The sequence below is a fragment of the Eupeodes corollae genome, chromosome 1, assembly GCF_945859685.1.
Source record: "Eupeodes corollae chromosome 1, idEupCoro1.1, whole genome shotgun sequence".
NCBI classification, from domain to species: Eukaryota; Metazoa; Arthropoda; class Insecta; order Diptera; family Syrphidae; genus Eupeodes; species Eupeodes corollae.
In genome coordinates, this window is record NC_079147.1 from 75,027,551 (window position 1) to 75,045,361 (window position 17,811).

At 36.6% G+C, this 17,811-nt stretch overlaps 1 protein-coding gene across 1 annotated transcript in view; it reads left to right on the forward strand.

The window, feature by feature from the left end:
- Nucleotides 1-6,634: 6,634 nt before the first annotated feature.
- The window catches only part of LOC129943537 (aldose reductase-related protein 2), a 34,348-nt gene continuing 23,171 nt past the window's right edge, over nt 6,635-17,811 (forward strand). The window contains exon 1 of the mRNA XM_056053054.1: nt 6,635-6,898. Coding sequence (XP_055909029.1) covers nt 6,827-6,898 — 72 coding nt within the window. The 5' untranslated portion in view covers nt 6,635-6,826. The remainder of the gene's footprint in view (nt 6,899-17,811) is intronic.

Consider the following 17,811-nt stretch of genomic DNA (forward strand, 5'->3'; position numbering starts at 1 on the left):
AAACCTAACCGTCATCGGACTGTAGTTCCCCGAGACTTTTTGGAAACTTCCTAAATTATGACAAATGTCGCAGTTTCTTACAAAAAAAATGAGTCTTATATGCCACAAGCATAGTCAAGAAATTAAAAACAAATTCTATGAAATTTACTCGTACCCATTCAAAACATTCGTAATCTTCTTTAAACTCTGAAAGTATCTATAGTTCTTTATTGCTATTAACTAGATATGTTTATTTACAAAGTAAACTATGAACTCATGCACACTGTACACTGTACAGTGTTTGTATCTTATTTTCGAAAGACCATCGCTTAAGATCAATTTAAGACAAAAATCAGCTTTCGTTAATCCTGTTTATGTTAATAATCTGCTCTTGTTTGGCAAACAAGAGGACAATATTTTCGTAAATAGCAATGAAAGGTAAATCTTTGAGTTCTTTGTAGTCGTGTTTTAGGGGATTATTTGCATACAGAATGAAACATGCCTTTTCTTTAAGTAAGGAACATGTCCTGTTTATTTTATAAGATAGTATTTGGATGTACTTCAATGACATTATCTATGATATGTACATTCATTAAAATTTAAATATTTACAAAGTACAATAATCATATCCTATGGACTTGACTAATTCGAGTCCATATTCAAGATTCAAACATATAGTGGTTTGGATAGAGGTGGGAGAGTAAACCCATTTAAGATCGGCAGCACGCTTGGCTATTCGAGAAGAATTTGAGCTATGATGTGTTTTTGAAAATGTTATGGTGTCAGGTTTGCAACGTTGTGACAAAGTTTTAAGACCCATACTCCCTTACACATTTTTTTGAAAATCATGGTTCTTTTATTCATAAGCGAATTTTATTTAGCGATGAAGCTGACTTTTCGGTGAATGGATAAAAACACAACTTTGAAAACGTATTTTTTTCAAGACTCCACAGGATATTTCGCCATTTTTGTATGGCCTCTGGACCGTTCCAATTAGCATGGTTTAAGGCAAATTCTTTTCTGGTCCTTATATTGCTCGACCTAAGGAATGGTGGTAGAAGTAGTATGCGGGGGTCAGTTCAAATTAAAAAAGTTATGTTTTTTTATATTCTTTGTGTATAAAAGGAAGCTTAAAGCTAAGTTAATAATAAATAAAATAAATAAATTGGGTGGCGCAACAGTCAGTTGGGCCATTCCTGTGTACGAGTAATGTTGTCAGGATTGGAGGGGACCTACAGTTACAGTGCTTACTTACTTATTTGAGGTCTTGTGTGAATTAGGACCTCATCCAGACAACTTTTCCATCTAACTCGGTCCCTAGGTAAATGTCTCCAGTTGCGCACTCCAAGTTGTGTAAGGTCGGTCATTTTCCACTTGTGCGCGTTACCTGATCCGCGGTCTTCATCTACTGCGCTATCCTTTTGGCGTGGATTCGAAGACTTTCAGGGCCAGAGTATTGGTTTGCATGCGGTCTACGTGACCCAGCCACCTCAGTCGTTGGACTTTTATTCTTCTGACAAAGTCTACTTCTACTTCTCCAAACGACCTTAGGTGCTTTCATATGATTTGATCATAGTCAATGATTCTGCACCGTACAGCAAGACGTGGATATTTTGCAAGCTTTGGTCCTTCGAGAGGGGACTTATCCACTCATTTGCTTTCTTAGCCCAAAGAAACAGCGGTTAGCAAGAGTTATTCTGCGTTTGATCTCAGCGCTGGTGTTGTTTTCTGCGTTTACACCGGAGCCTAGGTAGACGAAGTCCTTGACTACCTCAAAGTAACGTCTGTCGATTGTGACGTTTTGACCAAGACGTCGGTGTTGTATGTCCTTTCTTGACGACAGCATGTACTTTGTCTTGCCCACATTAACCGTTAAACCCATTTTTGCCGCCTCTGCCTCAATACTCACAAAAGCCCCATTGACATCACGCTTAGTTCTTCCGATTATGTCAATGTCATCAGCATATGCCAGTAATTGGATAGACTTTTGAAAGATAGTGCCTCTAGTGTTGACGTGTGAGCTCTGCACTATTCTTTCAAGCATGATGTTAAAAAAATCACATGACAGCGCATCACCTTGTCTAAAACATTTTTTGAAATCGAAAGGCTCTGTAAAGTTGTTTCCATCCTTTATGCTTGAATTCTCCAGTTTGGCAAGGATGCCAAAACTAGACATAACTTTATACAGCTCGTCCCTGTAGTTGCTCTCATATGCGGCCTTGAAATCGATGAAAAGATGGTGGATGTCGATTTGGTGTTCTTGGGTTTTTTCCAGGATCTGCTGTAAAGTGAATATTTCGACTGTGGGCTTTCCTGGTCTAAAGCCACACGGATAAGGACCTATCAGGTTGTTGACGATGGTCTTTAGACGTTGAAATATTACGTCAGAGAAGATTTTGTAGGCGATATTAAAAAGACTGATTCCTCTATAGTTGGTGCAGATTAGAAGTTCTCCTTTTTGTCAGTGTCGGGAAAATAATACTCAGGTTCCAATCAACGGTCATGCTTTTTTCCGACCATATCTTACAGATAAGTTGGTTCATAATCCTAACCAAATTATCTCCAACTACTTTAAAAAGTTTGAACTTCAAGCCATTTGCTTCAGCGGGTTTGTTAGACTTCAGCTTAGAAATTACAATCTTCACTTCGCCTAAGTCGGGATTTTTTTCTTTAGTAGTCTACATATATTGAACGGGTCGTCATATCTGACAGCGGAATTCTTGTTAGTGGCTGCTTGAAACCAGCACGCCAGAAGTGGTTTCTCTGATTGAATCTTGGCAATGTTGCCACTGGTTTTGGATACATTGTGTTTTCGGTAGATCCTTCGAAAGAAGTAACTTGTGACTCGCTTCGAAAAGTATTTGGCGATCTCTTTCGATTGTAGCCGTTCGAGTTTGTATCTTCTTCCAGCATATCATTGTTTTGCCTTTGGTCTGGAAACCCGAATTTCTGTCTTGGCTACAAGATATACCATTCAGCGTTTTCTTTAAAGATATGAGGGGCCGTAATATGTTTCAGTTAGAAAGAAGAAATCCGCTAAATTCATAAAGTATCAGAATGTTTCAAAACATGGCCAAAGTCTGTTTGCCCGTAATTTCTTTACTTTTACCTATAGCATAAGTTTAAATAAATAATGTCCAAGTAATTATTTTTATTGTAAACTCCTTTATTTTTACTCAGGGCAAGATATGAATAATTTCCTAAATTATGTTTAGTTTAAACTAAACACAATTGCTTCCTTTATGGAAGCCTCAATATAGACAGAGTGTCAACATCTCGTGAATTTGAATTGTTGCGACCTATCCTCGCACTGAAATCGTTGTTACGGGCGATTTCAATGTACACAATTCTTCATGGCTTGAATATTCGGCCCAGACAACACCAAAAGAAGTGTGTGCTGAGATCTTCGCTGAGTTAAACCACCTAACTCAGCTGGTCAACGAGACCACTCGAATATCTGACGTGGTAGGTCGAGCAGAAAACACTATTGACTTGTTTCTTAGCTCTGACCCTGATAAGTTCACTATTAGTTTTCTATCTTCTCTAGGCACATCTGACCATTCTGTCATATCAGCAAATTTCTCGTGTAAAAACTCTCCAGTTAAAGGAAGAGCTCCTAAGAGCACCGTTTGGTAATACGAGAAAGTCAACTGGGACGGTCTCAATAATTATTTTATGATCTTTAACTGATCACTTCCTTCCTCTATAGTGACGTTTACGCTAGCGCTGATATGATCACAAGTTTGATTCTCCTGGGAATGAGAACTTTAATCCCGAATAGGGTTAAAAGCATCAGACCTAAGAAAAACGCATGCGAGCTGTAAAGAGCTGTAAAGAGGTTATTAGGGTCAAAAAGGTAAGTTTTTGTTGTTTTAAAGCGAATGAGAAAAACCGGAATAAGTTCAAGCAAGCCAGGAAGGCCTGCAACGCCCATATTTGACGCACCAAATTTCTACATGACCAAAAATTACAGCAAAAAATACTGCAATGTCCCAAAGGCAGTACAATTTTTTGGTCATTTGTAAAAAACATGAGGAATTCGTCCTCGGTTCCGACACTCGTTGACAATGACACATCTTTTATTAGCTCTTCAAGAATAAGCTTATCTTATTGCTATGCAGTTCGACGCCAATTTGAAGCTGCCAGTGAGTGACATAACTCAGGCTGTACTTGAGCTTAGTCATTCTATGGGACGGATCGTTTTTCGCACTCGTACTGTGGCAAGAATTCTTAAAGGTCTCAACATTCATAAATCCACTGGTCCGGATGCTATCTCCGCTATTGTTCTGAAGAGGTGTTCTTCACGCTGGCAAAACCACTGCGTAAGCTTTTTCATCTGTCCTACTCCTCGGGTCTCGTTCCGAGCGGACGGAAAACCGCATTTGTCCAGCCCATTCTCAAAAAAGGCGATCTTCCTCTCGGTCTGATTACCGACCGATTGCCCCCTTCTTTTCAAGGCCATGGAAACGCTGATAAAAGAAATATCTCGAGGATGGAAAGCTTCTTAATGAGCGACAATACGGCTTTCGTAGCAATAGGTCTACTGGTGATCTCATGGCTCATATCACCGAACAGTGAAGCAAATCTTTACATCGCTTTGGATAAAGTGAGATTATTGCACTTGATATTTCAAAAACATTTGATAGGGTTTGGCATCAGGCTCTCTTATCAAAAGTGCGTGCTTTCGGTTTTCACAAGTCTCTCCTTCATTGGATTAGTAATTACCTTTCAAATCGTTCAATACAAATAGTATTGGATGGATTCAAGCCTGAAAACCATAAAATAAATGCTGGTGTGCCACAGGGCTCTGTTCTATCTCCAACACTTTTTCTCATTTTTATTAATGATCTCCTGTCTGCAACTTCTAATCCAATACATTGTTTTGTTGACGATAGTACTCTTAGTTTTTCATATTCGTTTTCAGATTCACACCCCTCTTCTTCGGCTGTGGAACTGCAACGACAAAATGTGATAAGCTCATTAACTTCCGACCTACACAGCATTGTATAATGGGGAATAAGAAACCAATGCTGCTTGTATCGTTAAAGCGAGATAAACCCTCCTTGCCATTATCCATAAATGGCATTTGCATCGAGTAGACTGAACATCTCGATATTCTCGGTATGTGTACCACCAACCACTTCTTGTGGAACAATCAAATACGCGATGTTGCCAAAAATGCCGCAAGATGTTTGGGTTTTCTAAGGCGATGCAAGAAGTGTTTCTCCCCCGCTGATCGGGCTGTTATTTACAAGACTTATATACGTCCAAAGCTTGATTATAACTCCCATATCTGGGCTGGTGCTCCTGCAACTTACTTAAGCCTCTTGGACAGTATTAAACGTTGAGCATTTAGATTGATTGGTGATATTACCATCATAAGATCATTTATATCGCTTGAACATCGTCGAAATGTTTCTAGTCTCACCCTCTTTTACCGTTATTTTAATGGTTTATGCTCTACAGAAATACCCAGTTGCATTCCTTCCCATAAACAGTTCGACCGTAATACTCGCGCTTCTAGAAATGCTCATCAATATACCCTCGAGCCTAACTTCGGTCGTACTGTCAAGTACAGAGATTCGTACTATGCAAATGTGGAACGCCTTGCCACACTCTGTCTTTCCCAGCCATTGCAATATTCAGGAATTCAAAAGGAAGTCACCCCGACGACAAAACACCCAACCTGAAGGGCCAGATCCTTAGTATAACTCCAAGGACGGGGATCCGGATAAACCACTCCTTATAGGACTGGGCTCCGAATAAGTTGTAGAGGCCCTATAAGGTGTTTACTAAATAGTTCAATCTTACTGGAACTGAGTCAATTATACGCCCGAGGATGGAAGAACAATTTCCGAAACGCGTCGCGTCATAAATTAAATAATAAATAAATAAAGTTGTGAAATTTATTGTTTTTAAAATAAAACAAATAATATTAAAAAAAAAAATTAAATTTTCGTTTTATTTTTCAATTTTAATTAATTACTGGAACTGTAGACGCCACCGTTTATTCCATCTCGAGAATTCATCCGCTGCCGTCTGGATAAGGAGAGGTGCCTTAGTGGAAACACCCCTTCCCCCTCTCTCGTTTGCTGCCCCAACAACTTTCTACTGGGGTTAGAACCCAATCTCCAGTTGAGGTACTAGGCACGCGATGTTCTCCGCGGGGAGGTGAGAGTAGAAGTTGATAGACTAAGGTGGATTTTGAGAAAAACCTCTGGACGGTTGTGTCCTCTTGAATGCACATGTCTACCATTTGAACATCTGTAGCGCCACCTAAAGTAACAAACCCAGTAAAACTTTGAGGCCACCAAAAGGGCAATTCTCCATTTTATTTGTGTACAAATTAAAATCCGGCCTTTACCATTTTTCTGATAATAAATTATTAAAGTTTGAATTTTCTTCCTCTTCTTCTTCTTCTTTATTAAAATATTTTTTTAAATAAAAGATTAAAAATATCCATATACATTATTAATTTATACAATTGAATGCAACGTAGTTATTAAAGAATCTAGAAGATAGAACCTGCCCTCCGACCAATGCACCAAAAATAAAACAATATAAAAAATATGTATGTGTGCCCACCAGTCCATAGGTAAGTATATTTTGTATACTTAACAATCGTCGTCGTCGTCAGTCTTCGAGATACCCATAGCCAGCCATAACATATCGAGGCAAGAAATCCAAACTTGTCCATTTCACCGACCAGTTTAAGAGGAACTTTCAGCTGAATAGGTTCGGTTCTCTCTTCTCCATCATCGCAATCGCATTAAACCTTTTTTCAGATTGTTGTTTATGTAAATTTTGTTAACTTTGATTAAAGAAACTTTTGACCGCAATAAAAATTATGGCTTGTGACAAATTCTTAACTCTCAACAATGGTATTAAAATGCCAGCACTTGGAATCGGTACTTGGCAGGTAAGAGCAATATTAAATAAGTTTTAATTAGAGTCACCTTTAGTAACTTAAGGAATATGTGAACATAATTGTCGGTCGGTTAAAAGGTGAAACTCACTAAATACACAAAACAAAAAGTCGATCGACCGACTTTTTATTACCGAATCATTATTTTTACTTCAAGTATCTATACTTTGTTTGTGTACTTAAAAAAATAACTTCGTCATCATCGTTTTAAATAAATACTAAACAACAATCGTTTGAGTCTTTTATAAAGTTGGTGTTTTAATGTAGCACTGTACTCGTATTGGATATCAAAGAATCTAAGTGTTACCTTTGAGTTCTAATGGCGCTTAGGTACCTACAGTGAACCAAAAAAAAAGTTGTACAGTCTATTTTCTTTTGTTAAAATGCAATTATCTATGGAGCTAATTGCAATAAGAACAAAATACTTATTTCCTTCTACAAAATTTTAACTTTTTTTTGCCACGCGGACTTTTTTGATATTTTTTGCTTTAGTTGGCGATCATAAGTAAAAATAAATAGTTAAAAAAAATTGTTAACCAAAGATTTTATTTTATTGAGTAATTTAAAATATTGCGAAATAACACAGATATTTTTAATCAAAACTGTATTTTTTTATAAATGACTTAATAAATCTTAGATTCTTTTTCATGTTTCGTTTCTGGTTGGTCCCTTTTAATTGCCCAACAATAATCCGCTAACATATTTGGGTTCCATTTGCCCTAGTACCGCTTTTCCATATTCAAAATGTGTTGATGGAACCTTTCACCGTGCTCGTCGCTGACAGGCACTAAGTTGTCAGGAAAAAAAATCCAGGTGGGAATTTAAAAAGTGGATCTTAAGTGACATGTTGCAACCCAAAGCTTTTTATGTCATAATAGGCTCGCTTACCAACTCCCTGTAGCTGTCACTCTTGTGGTTACCGAACAAATTTGGAACAACATTTTTAAAAGCCTTCCATGCAGATTTTTCTAAATCGCTTAAATTTTAGACGAGATCCTAATAGTTCTGATTGTTTTTTGGACAAATTTAGACTAAATCATTTTAGTCTCCTTGAGTTATGAAATGTGGCACGTTTGCGATTCCTTTAAACCGAAAGTCATCGTCCTCATGAACGCATTTACCTGAAGTGGACGGGTGTGAAACGTCATTCTCAACAGACGTAGTTGCAACTAGTAATTGTTCTGGAAATTTTTTACAACTAGAGACTGGTCTTATCTTATAGCCGAAGATAAGTCAGGATAAATAACAGTATTTTTTTTTCTTGTATTTTATACCGTTTATGTCAGTGAGACAAAAACAGCAATTCGAAACGTGATCTCGCTGTTCAGTCCTTATCATGGGTACTGCAAACGGCATAGGTCGTGCGCCTTTCTTCCAGTCAGTTGAATTGTTCACACACGTTATGCAACAGACATAAGGAGCTCAGGATTTGTCTTGATGGGCGACAGAAAAACCAAAACATTGGTGATAACACTCCAACCCAATATTCGTAGAGTTTCGTCTTTGTATCTTGAATGTCAGTTCTCCGCAAACATAACATAAACATATAGGATCATTATTACATTTCCTCGACATTCCACAGGGTTAATAAGAAAAAAACGCTTAAACAAAAAGGTGTTAAAATGCAACCACAAATATTTTTAAAACGGTTAACTTGGAAGCGCTTCTGTTAATTTGATGCGTAGTACAAGTTTTGAGTTATACCGTTTCACAAAAAAACTGAGGCTTATTGACACTTGACAATTGTGATTTAATAATGAGACTAGATTGACAAAACAAAATTAGCAACCAAAGTTCGTGTGACAAAACCAGTGTTCACCAGTGTTATTTTAATACAAAAAAAAATTAAGCAAAGAAAGATTATTTTATAAAACAAAAAAAACTTGTACATTTGAAAAATTCAATTAAAAAACAGCAACATTTCGAAAACCCAAATGGTTTAATATTTTGTATAATGTCCTTTTGCATTTAAGACCATTTGCAACCTCTTTGGCATTGAAAGGGTCAATTTTTTTGTAACACTGGCGTAATTTCAATCCATATTTGCATCTTTTAACTGTTCTTTATTTTTTAATTTCCTTTCCCTCAACTTTTTGTTCAACATGAACCCGAAGATATTTAATTTAATTTAAATTCAGACTTTAAAGTGGACGAGGGAGTGTATTTTTCAACTGTCAACGGGGAATGTTTTGGGTCATTGTCATGAACGAAACAAAAACTATCTCCAAGGTCCAATTTTGATGCAGTACTTCTTAAATTATTTTTCAAGATGTTCAGGTAATCAAACTAATTCATTGCCTCTTCCACAAATTGAAAATTTCCAACTCCATTTCCTATCGCCCCCACACCATAACGCTGCCACCACCGCCATGTTTTACTTTGCAATTTACATTCTTCGGATCTAACGTCGCCCATCGGATCCAAAAATGTTGAATTTGGATTCGTCGGTTTAAATAACGGAATTACATAACTCTATCAGCTTATTTATATACCTACTCTTTGGTATATTGGAGGCGCTTCTTTACATTTATAGTGGATAAAAGTGGTTTGTTTCGAGGCGTAAAACCTCTAATGGCTGAAACACATACACGCTTCAGCTTCGGCTTCGTCTGCGTTACGTTAGGCTTGCTTCGAGGTTGCTTTGAATGACATTACTATTATTTCATCCCTCCAAAGAGCAAATATTTTGTTTGTTGACATTTTTTTCCTGCTGATGAGCTGTCAGACAAAGCAAATGTTGAGAAAATTGAACTAGAGCTTCCGTTTGGAGTCACATTACGTTACATTACATTCCTTTCCTTACGATTGTCAAACAAAACGTGAGGTCGAAGCCACATTGTGATAGCATGCATTGAATTCCTATGGCTGAACTCGTAAACGTCAGGCGAAGCCGAAGCTGAAGCGTGTATGTGATTCAGCCATAAACTCTTCCGAATGTAAAAAATTTCTTACCGTCTGTGGATAAACTTCGACAATTTTGTTTCTATTGAGGTCTTCCGCTATTTCCAGTGCCGAAATGTTGGTGTTATTTTGTACAATCCTTACTATCTGTTTAATATCAATTTTTCTCGGTCTCCCACTTCCACTTGGTCTTGTTAAAAATCCGTTTTTTTTTGTAAGAATTAATAACGTACTGAACTGTGGAATGTAGCTTTTTCACAATATCAGCGATTTGTCTTAGACTTTTCTTTTCGTCTCACAACTTAACAATAGGTTTTTTTTCATATCAAGTGAAGTTTGTTTGTTTTCCTTTTTTTTATTTCTCTTATAAATTTTTTTACAAATTATTACTTTGACTGTACAACTTTTTTTTTGCTTCACTGTATATAGTATTTGAACATTTTGAAATAAGTTAGCTTTTATTCGATTACTCATTGCAAAGGAAACTTGTTTTATTCATTCTTTGGTTTCTATTGTTTTTACTTGAGTATTTATATGTTTATCTTTTTTATTAATCAGGAATTATTTTTATCTGAGAACAGAAAAATTCCAACTTAAATTTTGCATGTGCAGTCAAGGTTCTGAATAAAAACAAAACTTGTGTGGTCGTGAGTAGATAATTATATTTACTTTAGTCGTTTCTCTTGCATTTTAAAAAACATAGGTCAGTTAATAAAGGTCATTAAATGTCAATTAGAGTAGAAATTGGTAACCCACGACAGGAATAACGAAGGTATACATTTTTAATGTCCAGTTTTCGAGGTCATTAGAAAATATAAAAAATATAAATATAAGCTAAGATAATTACTTCTTTTTTTAAAAATGTATGTATATTGAAAATATTGTCTTAGAGGTGACGAAATTTCAAAAATTTTAGCTACTACAAAAGTGAAAAAAGGGGATGAGATGCGACCGACACTGATAACTCGATTTGTCTTGCTTTAAAGGTTTGTAGGTTTTTGTGTTGGGTTACAAATTTGTCAGTTGAATTATTCTTAAAAATTTTAAAATTACCAACTAATTTGAAAATCTAGTTTTGTTAAATAGATTTTTAGTCAAAAACAAATTTTTACCAATTTTAATAGCATTTCTTAAATGTTTATAAATTGGACGAATGAAAGAACCGAACATGAATTTTTACCAAATTTGCGTACTATTTTTTTGTAGATTTTATTTTTTTTATGAAAAAACGGACTGTTGATTTTTATAAGAAAACTACTGAATAGCGAAGAAAAGTTTGAAGACGATATTTTTAATTTTTTAAAAGCTGTTTGAGTCAAAAGTGAATTTTTACCAAGTTTTAGTATTGTTTTTTTTTTTAAGTTTTTATTTTTTGTAAAAAAAACTGTCAATTAGACTGTTCTCAAAATTTTACTTAATGTTGCCAACAATGTATTTTTTTAAATATAAAAGTAGTTTAAAGTCAATATCAATTTGCGTCGAAAATCAATTTTTACCAACTTTTATACATTTTCTTAGGTTTTTATTTTTTGTAAAAAAACTGTCAATTCGATTTTTCTCAACATTTTTAAAATGTTGAAAACAATATTTCTTATAATATAAAATAAGATTGAAGCCTAAATTTCAAATTTTTGAAAAGATATTTGAATCGATATTCAATTTTTACCAACTTTAAGTTATGTTTTTTTAGATTTTTATTTTTTATAAAAAAAAACTGTCAATTCGATTTTTATTGATGTCAAAAACATTATTTTTCGTTGCACAAAATTGTTTTGGAGATGAAATCATATTTAGTCGTTAAATTTTGGAGATGACAAATTTTTTTCTTCAGTTTTTTGATTTATAAAAAAAAAACGTTAAATGGATTTTTTTAAAATCGATCAAAAGGTCGATGAACTTACAGCAGCCTTCAATAGAGCCTGTAACGAGCCGCTTTGCCTGTTTGGGGTCGTGACTGGCTTAATTGAACCCGTAGCTCAGCGGTTTTGAAGGTTCTTCGACCCAGGACTCATCACAAAAATAAGGCCAGTCTAGCATCCCGGTGGTAGTGATGCGCGAGATATTTATCATAACCCTCCCTACCTGGTTGTCTTCCTCGCTAAGAACAACCCCATTCCTCGGCTTCTTTTCCTTATCACTTCTTCCCCATTTTCCCCTTACTCTCTCATCCCTTTAGAAAAAATTTAAGCCATCATCTTCATGATTTAAGGCTTCATAAAAATTCCATCGCTTTTCTTTTTAAATAACAAATTATTTTATTTAGATAATTAAATTTTAAAAGGCTATAAACTGTATATATATATGTTTATATGCATGTAGCAAAATTTAAATTTTTAATTTACACAAAAATTAATTTAATACTTTAAATCTTGTATTTAATTTTTAATAACAAAATAAAGTGGCAATCATACGCAAATCAACCAAAATCTATCATTGATTCGATAAGAATCGTCTTCGATTTTATTACCAAAAATTGGATCTTCAAGATCTCTTTTCTTCTTGTTCTTTTAAACTTTATTTCAACTCCCCTTTATGCGGAACCCCCCCTTTGTTTGAAGTTATATATATACGAACGTATATCTTCCTTTTTTTTTTATTTTAATTCGTATATATGTAAAAAAAGGAAACATAAACGACTTACCCCGTTCTTCTGCTGTAGTGGCCACTGCTGCTGGAAGGCTGGGTCGACGAATGGTAATTAAGGTGCATATATGTACGTATAAATATTATTCACTTTAACTAACTTCAAACAAACTATGTAAACTAATTTTATATTACGTTTCGCGGAACGTATCAAATCAAAAAAATTTCGTAATTGATTAATGATAATGATGTTACCACAAATTTAATTTACTAGTTAAGAAAATTTTTTAATTTTAAAACAAAAAAAAAATTAACTTTTAAAAAAACACTATATGTATTATATTCATCGGCTTCGAACAGCGTTAAGTTTAATTGTGGGGTTTTGTGTCGGCGCCTAGACACTCTAGGCTACCGGGCCTCTATAGCTTGGGGTGTGCTGAATGCTGATTGTAAGTCTGGCCACGCAATCCTGTTGGTTCTTTGTCATTCGACATATATATATGTATCTTATCCTTCAGGATACCTTTTGGGAGCTTGATAAAAAAATGAATACTTTTAAATCTAAGCACAAAGAACAGAATCTTATATGTATATAGTTCTATATATGCATCTACGTGCATACCTATATTACATACATATATATCTAATTGCAAATAAAATCGACATTTTACCTTGGTGGTTGGATAATTATTTCCTTTTCAGTTTCTCGAACACTGATTGTAATTTAAAAAAATAAACGTAAAAAACAATTGCCTTTTTTTTTGGCAAAGATAATTGGAATAGTTAAATTGTTGGTCGGATTCACTTTAAGTCATATGACTGTGGGCTTTTTATAAGAGGAGTTTCCTCTCCGGCTATTATATTTTGAAAAGGTCTAGGCTTCCTAGCCAACCTGCGGACTACCCATTTTCATATATTAGAGAAAAAGCTCCTATCCCGTTGATGGTTCTCCACTTCACCAACACACGAATCCCAGTTTGATCTCACGTTTCTGAATCAGCGCGGATTGGTCTCTTTTTGAAAAGTGGAAATGTTGCTTCTTAGAAAATCTACTCAACCTAAGCTTCCTAACCAACATTTCCACTTTACCGCCTCCGTATCTGCAACGATTGCTACCAACTATTAAGTGTTGGCTTCTTTTTGTTGCATACTTTAGGGATACCCGGTTTCGGTTATTTTGAAAATGAGCTTGTAGGTAACAGGGCTTTGCATTTTGCAAGTGTATCGCCCACAAGGAACATGCAAAGGAACCCACGACCTATCTAATAAAAACAGAGATCGAAGAAAAAATATTCCAAAAAAATCGTGACTTGAAACGAATTTACGTTACATAAAAACATAGGAAGTAAACATCAACGAAACTCAAGTATTGATTGGCAATAAAACAATCGGATTAAGTCTTGTCAAATAAAATGTAAGCACAAAAATATACATACGCACATATACACATACCTCTGTATGAGAATTGGAGTTTGGTTATGCAATGACCATATGGTTACATTTTGTTAGTTTTGTTTTTGTTTTCTTTTTCGTTTTGTTTTGCCGTCGGCAAATGAAGTTTGAAAAAGATGCTTTGCCGACGGGAAATAGAAGGTTAAAAAAAATGTTTTGCCGTCGGAAGAACGCATTTTTAATGGTTTAAAAATGTTTCTTAGTGAAACGAATTATGAAAATTTTATTTTCACCAGGAATCATTTGATTCAAGGAAAACGTGGGACGCGAACCCACTTAACTTTTATCTAGTCGGGCAAAAATAAAAAATTAAGAAAATTATATTCATTGTCTCATATCCTTGGCATGGAATATACCTAAGGATTTGCCATTTAAATTCTCTAGTTCATACATGGCACTGCCTATAACTTTTTTAACGCGACATTTGACAAATTTTGGCAAAAGTTTAGCGCTAATGCCCTGAGTAAAGTTACTCTGCGCGAAGTTTCGATGAAAAACTTCTTGTCCTTCACGATAATTGACGGCTTTCGCACGAGTATTGTACGTGTTTTTTGACTTAACGTATGCCCTGAATATATTCTTCGATATATTTTGTCTCGCGAGGGCAGTTTTTACAGCATTTGGCAAGACTAACATTTCCGAGTCGTTCAAGGCATCCAGTTTTCGTAAAAGTCGGTATGAGGATCCGTGAGATATCATGTTTTGCCCAAATAGAGCAAAGTATGGTTGGCAATTCAACGATTCATGTACATCGGATCGTAGAGCGCAAGCTATGCTTGACAAATGAACGTCCCAATCATTTTGCTCCTTAGATATCATCACCCTCAACTTACTCAAAACGCTCCTGTTAACACGCTCGGCAATGTTAGCCTGTGGAGAATATAGTGCCGTGCGGATGTGCTGCACACCATAATTAGACAAAAACTGTTTAAACTCGCTGGAGATGAATTGTCGCCCATTATCGGAATGAATATATTCAGGGGTCCCGAAAGTATGAAAAATATCGCTTTCGAGGAAAGCTATAACTTTCGACGAGGTAGCTTTCGTCATTGGTTTGAGGAACACGAATTTAGTGAAAGCGTCAACTACTACGAAAACATATACATTTCCTCGCTTCGTACGTGGATAAGGTCCCAAAAAATCTATGTACAACCTCTGAATTGGTCTTTCGGTCACGATCTGCTTGGTGATTGGTGGACGAAGAACCTTATTTGGGGCCTTTACCATTTTACAAGTATCGCAGTCACTCACGAACGCTTTTATGTCTTTAGCCATTTTTGGCCAGTAGTACTTATTTTTTAAATGACAATAAGTTTTCGTAAAACCACCATGACAACTGAGTTTAGATTCATGGACTGATTTAATACATTCGTAAGTGAGAGCATCTGGCAACCAAAGACGCCACAATGAATCCTCCTCCACCACATCACCAGTCCTGAACCTTACTCTTTTGTATATATATTTTCCCGATACAACAAGGTCAGGAAGAGCAGATTGATTGGAAAGGATGCTCTTTCTCAACTGAGAATATTGTTCCGAATCGAATTCAACAGAATCAAGATCGATCTCTTTACCTATTGTTAAAGAATCTAGCTCCTCATAGTCAGCTTTTGAAATGGTTAACTCTGCAGAAATCTCTTCCATATCCATTCGCGACAGGACATCCGGCACTACGTTGAGGGACCCCTTTCGATGTTCAATTTTAAAATCATAGCCTTGTAATTCCAGGCTCCATCTAGCCAGTCGTCCGGATAACTCCTTCATCGACATCAGCCATTTTAGGCTAGAATGGTCTGTTATTATTTTGAAAGGTAATCCATCAACATAGGGCCTAAACTTCCTGACGCTTAATACAGCTGCAAGACATTCCTGCTCAGTAACTGTGTAATTTTTTTGCGCTTTGTTCAACTTTTTTGACATATAGGCAATAGGTGATTCGTTATCGTTCTCATCCAACTGGAAAAGAACACCACCCACTCCATCGGAAGACGCGTCGCACTGAATGACAAATTCTTTCGAAAAATCAGGTTGTTTTAACACTGGTGATGAGGAAAGTGCATCCTTAAGCTTGTTGAAAGCCAACACCGCTTCGGGTGTTAATTCAAATTTTGTCTTCTTCTTAAGACAATCCGTAAGTGGAGCGGTGACACCAGCGTAATTTCGAATGAATCGGCGGTACCATCCGGTAAGACCGAGAAACCTTCGCACTTGTCGAATTGTTGTTGGAAGCGGAAAGTTGACCATTGCCTCCACCTTGTCCGGATTAGTCTTCAAAGTACCTTGGCCGACAATATACCCAAGGAATTTTATCTCCCGCATGCAGAACTTGCTTTTGTCTAAGTTGATGGTAAGGTTCGCTCGACGGAGGCAAGCAGCGACTTCGGTAAGAATGCGCATATGAGACTTGAAGTCTGCAGTACAAATAAGCAAATCGTCTAAGTAAACAAACACATTATCACGGAGATGACTGGGCACCACTTGGTCGATAACTCGACACATTGTCTGACCCGCGTTACTAAGACCAAAAGGCATTACTCTGAACTGGTAGAGTGGCCTACCAGGCACTGCAAACGCGGTTTTCTCCCGAGACTTCTCGTCAAGGGGTATTTGCCAGTACGCGTCCTTTAAGTCGATCCCCGTGATAAAGTGAGTGTCTCTTATGCGACTCGATAAGCCTTCAACGTGAGGCAACGGATACGCATCCTTTACCGTGACTGCGTTAACTTTTCGAAAGTCGAGACATAACCGAACTTTACCAGGCTTTCGCACCAAAACGACCGGACAGCTCCATGGCGAATTACTGACTTCAATAACTCCAAGCTCTGACATGCGGTCCAATTCCTTGTACGCCTCTTCTTGACGAACCGGAGACAGTGGGTAATGTCGAGATTTAATTGGTACAGCGTTACCCGTATCGATTGTATGACATCCTAGACTCGTTTTCCCTAAGCCTAACACCATAAAGTTGGGAAACAGGTTTTTCACTTTATCTAACTGAAGTTTTTGTTCTGGAAGAAGATCTATCAGTTGGGCATCATCTTTAAAATTTACCTCCTCGTCACCATTGTCAATATTTCCTTCAATTTCACTGATTTCAGGCATTAAATGAAAATTTCGCCAAAAGTTCATCCCAAGGTAAAGCTTTTGAGTGAGGTTGGGGATTAGATAGTAAGTAATTGGTTTGGTAACTCCGTTGTACGTTGTTGGAACTTCGCAATATCCCACGATATCATGCGATTTCCCATCCGCAGTCCGCACTTCGTTTTTATATGGAGTCACTTCTGCACCAATTTTCTTTACCAATGCCCAACCATCTTTTCCAATAACGGAGATTGAAGCTCCGCTATCTAACAACCCGAAGACAGATTCATCGTAAAGCTTTGCGTCGGCATACATCCGACCATCTGAATTAGATGAAATTATAGTTTCGACAATTTGCTTACGAAATTTTTTTCGTTGTCGAAACCTTCGACGACACTTTTGAATATGAAAGCTTGATACCTTATAGCCATGCCCAAAAATTCGAGCACGAACTTTGGCATAATTCATCTTGCGATCATGTAATGTTTGAAGATTAAACGCTTTAATGGGATAGGATGCAACTTCAGAATCTTCGACGTGACTTCGTTCCAAGATCTTGATTGGAACGTCTTTATCAGGAGCTTTACTTAAATTGTTGTTGGATGGAAATGATTTTATTGTTGGGAGTGGTTCGGAGCATTCCTGGTGGAACGAAGATCCCCACTCCTCCTCTCGTTCCCGTACAGGTTTCCCGAGTGTTTACCGCATTCCACAGTACTCACATCTTTTGCTCCACAAAGAAAGCAAAACAAATTTCTGGTTCTCGAAGGACAGAAATGATACGCATGGCCTTTCTGGTCACAATTTCAGCAAACATAGTTTGCCGTTGAAGTTGCTTTTCTAGCACCTGAAAAAGCTGCAACTTCCTCAGCCTCGAAAGGTTCAACTTC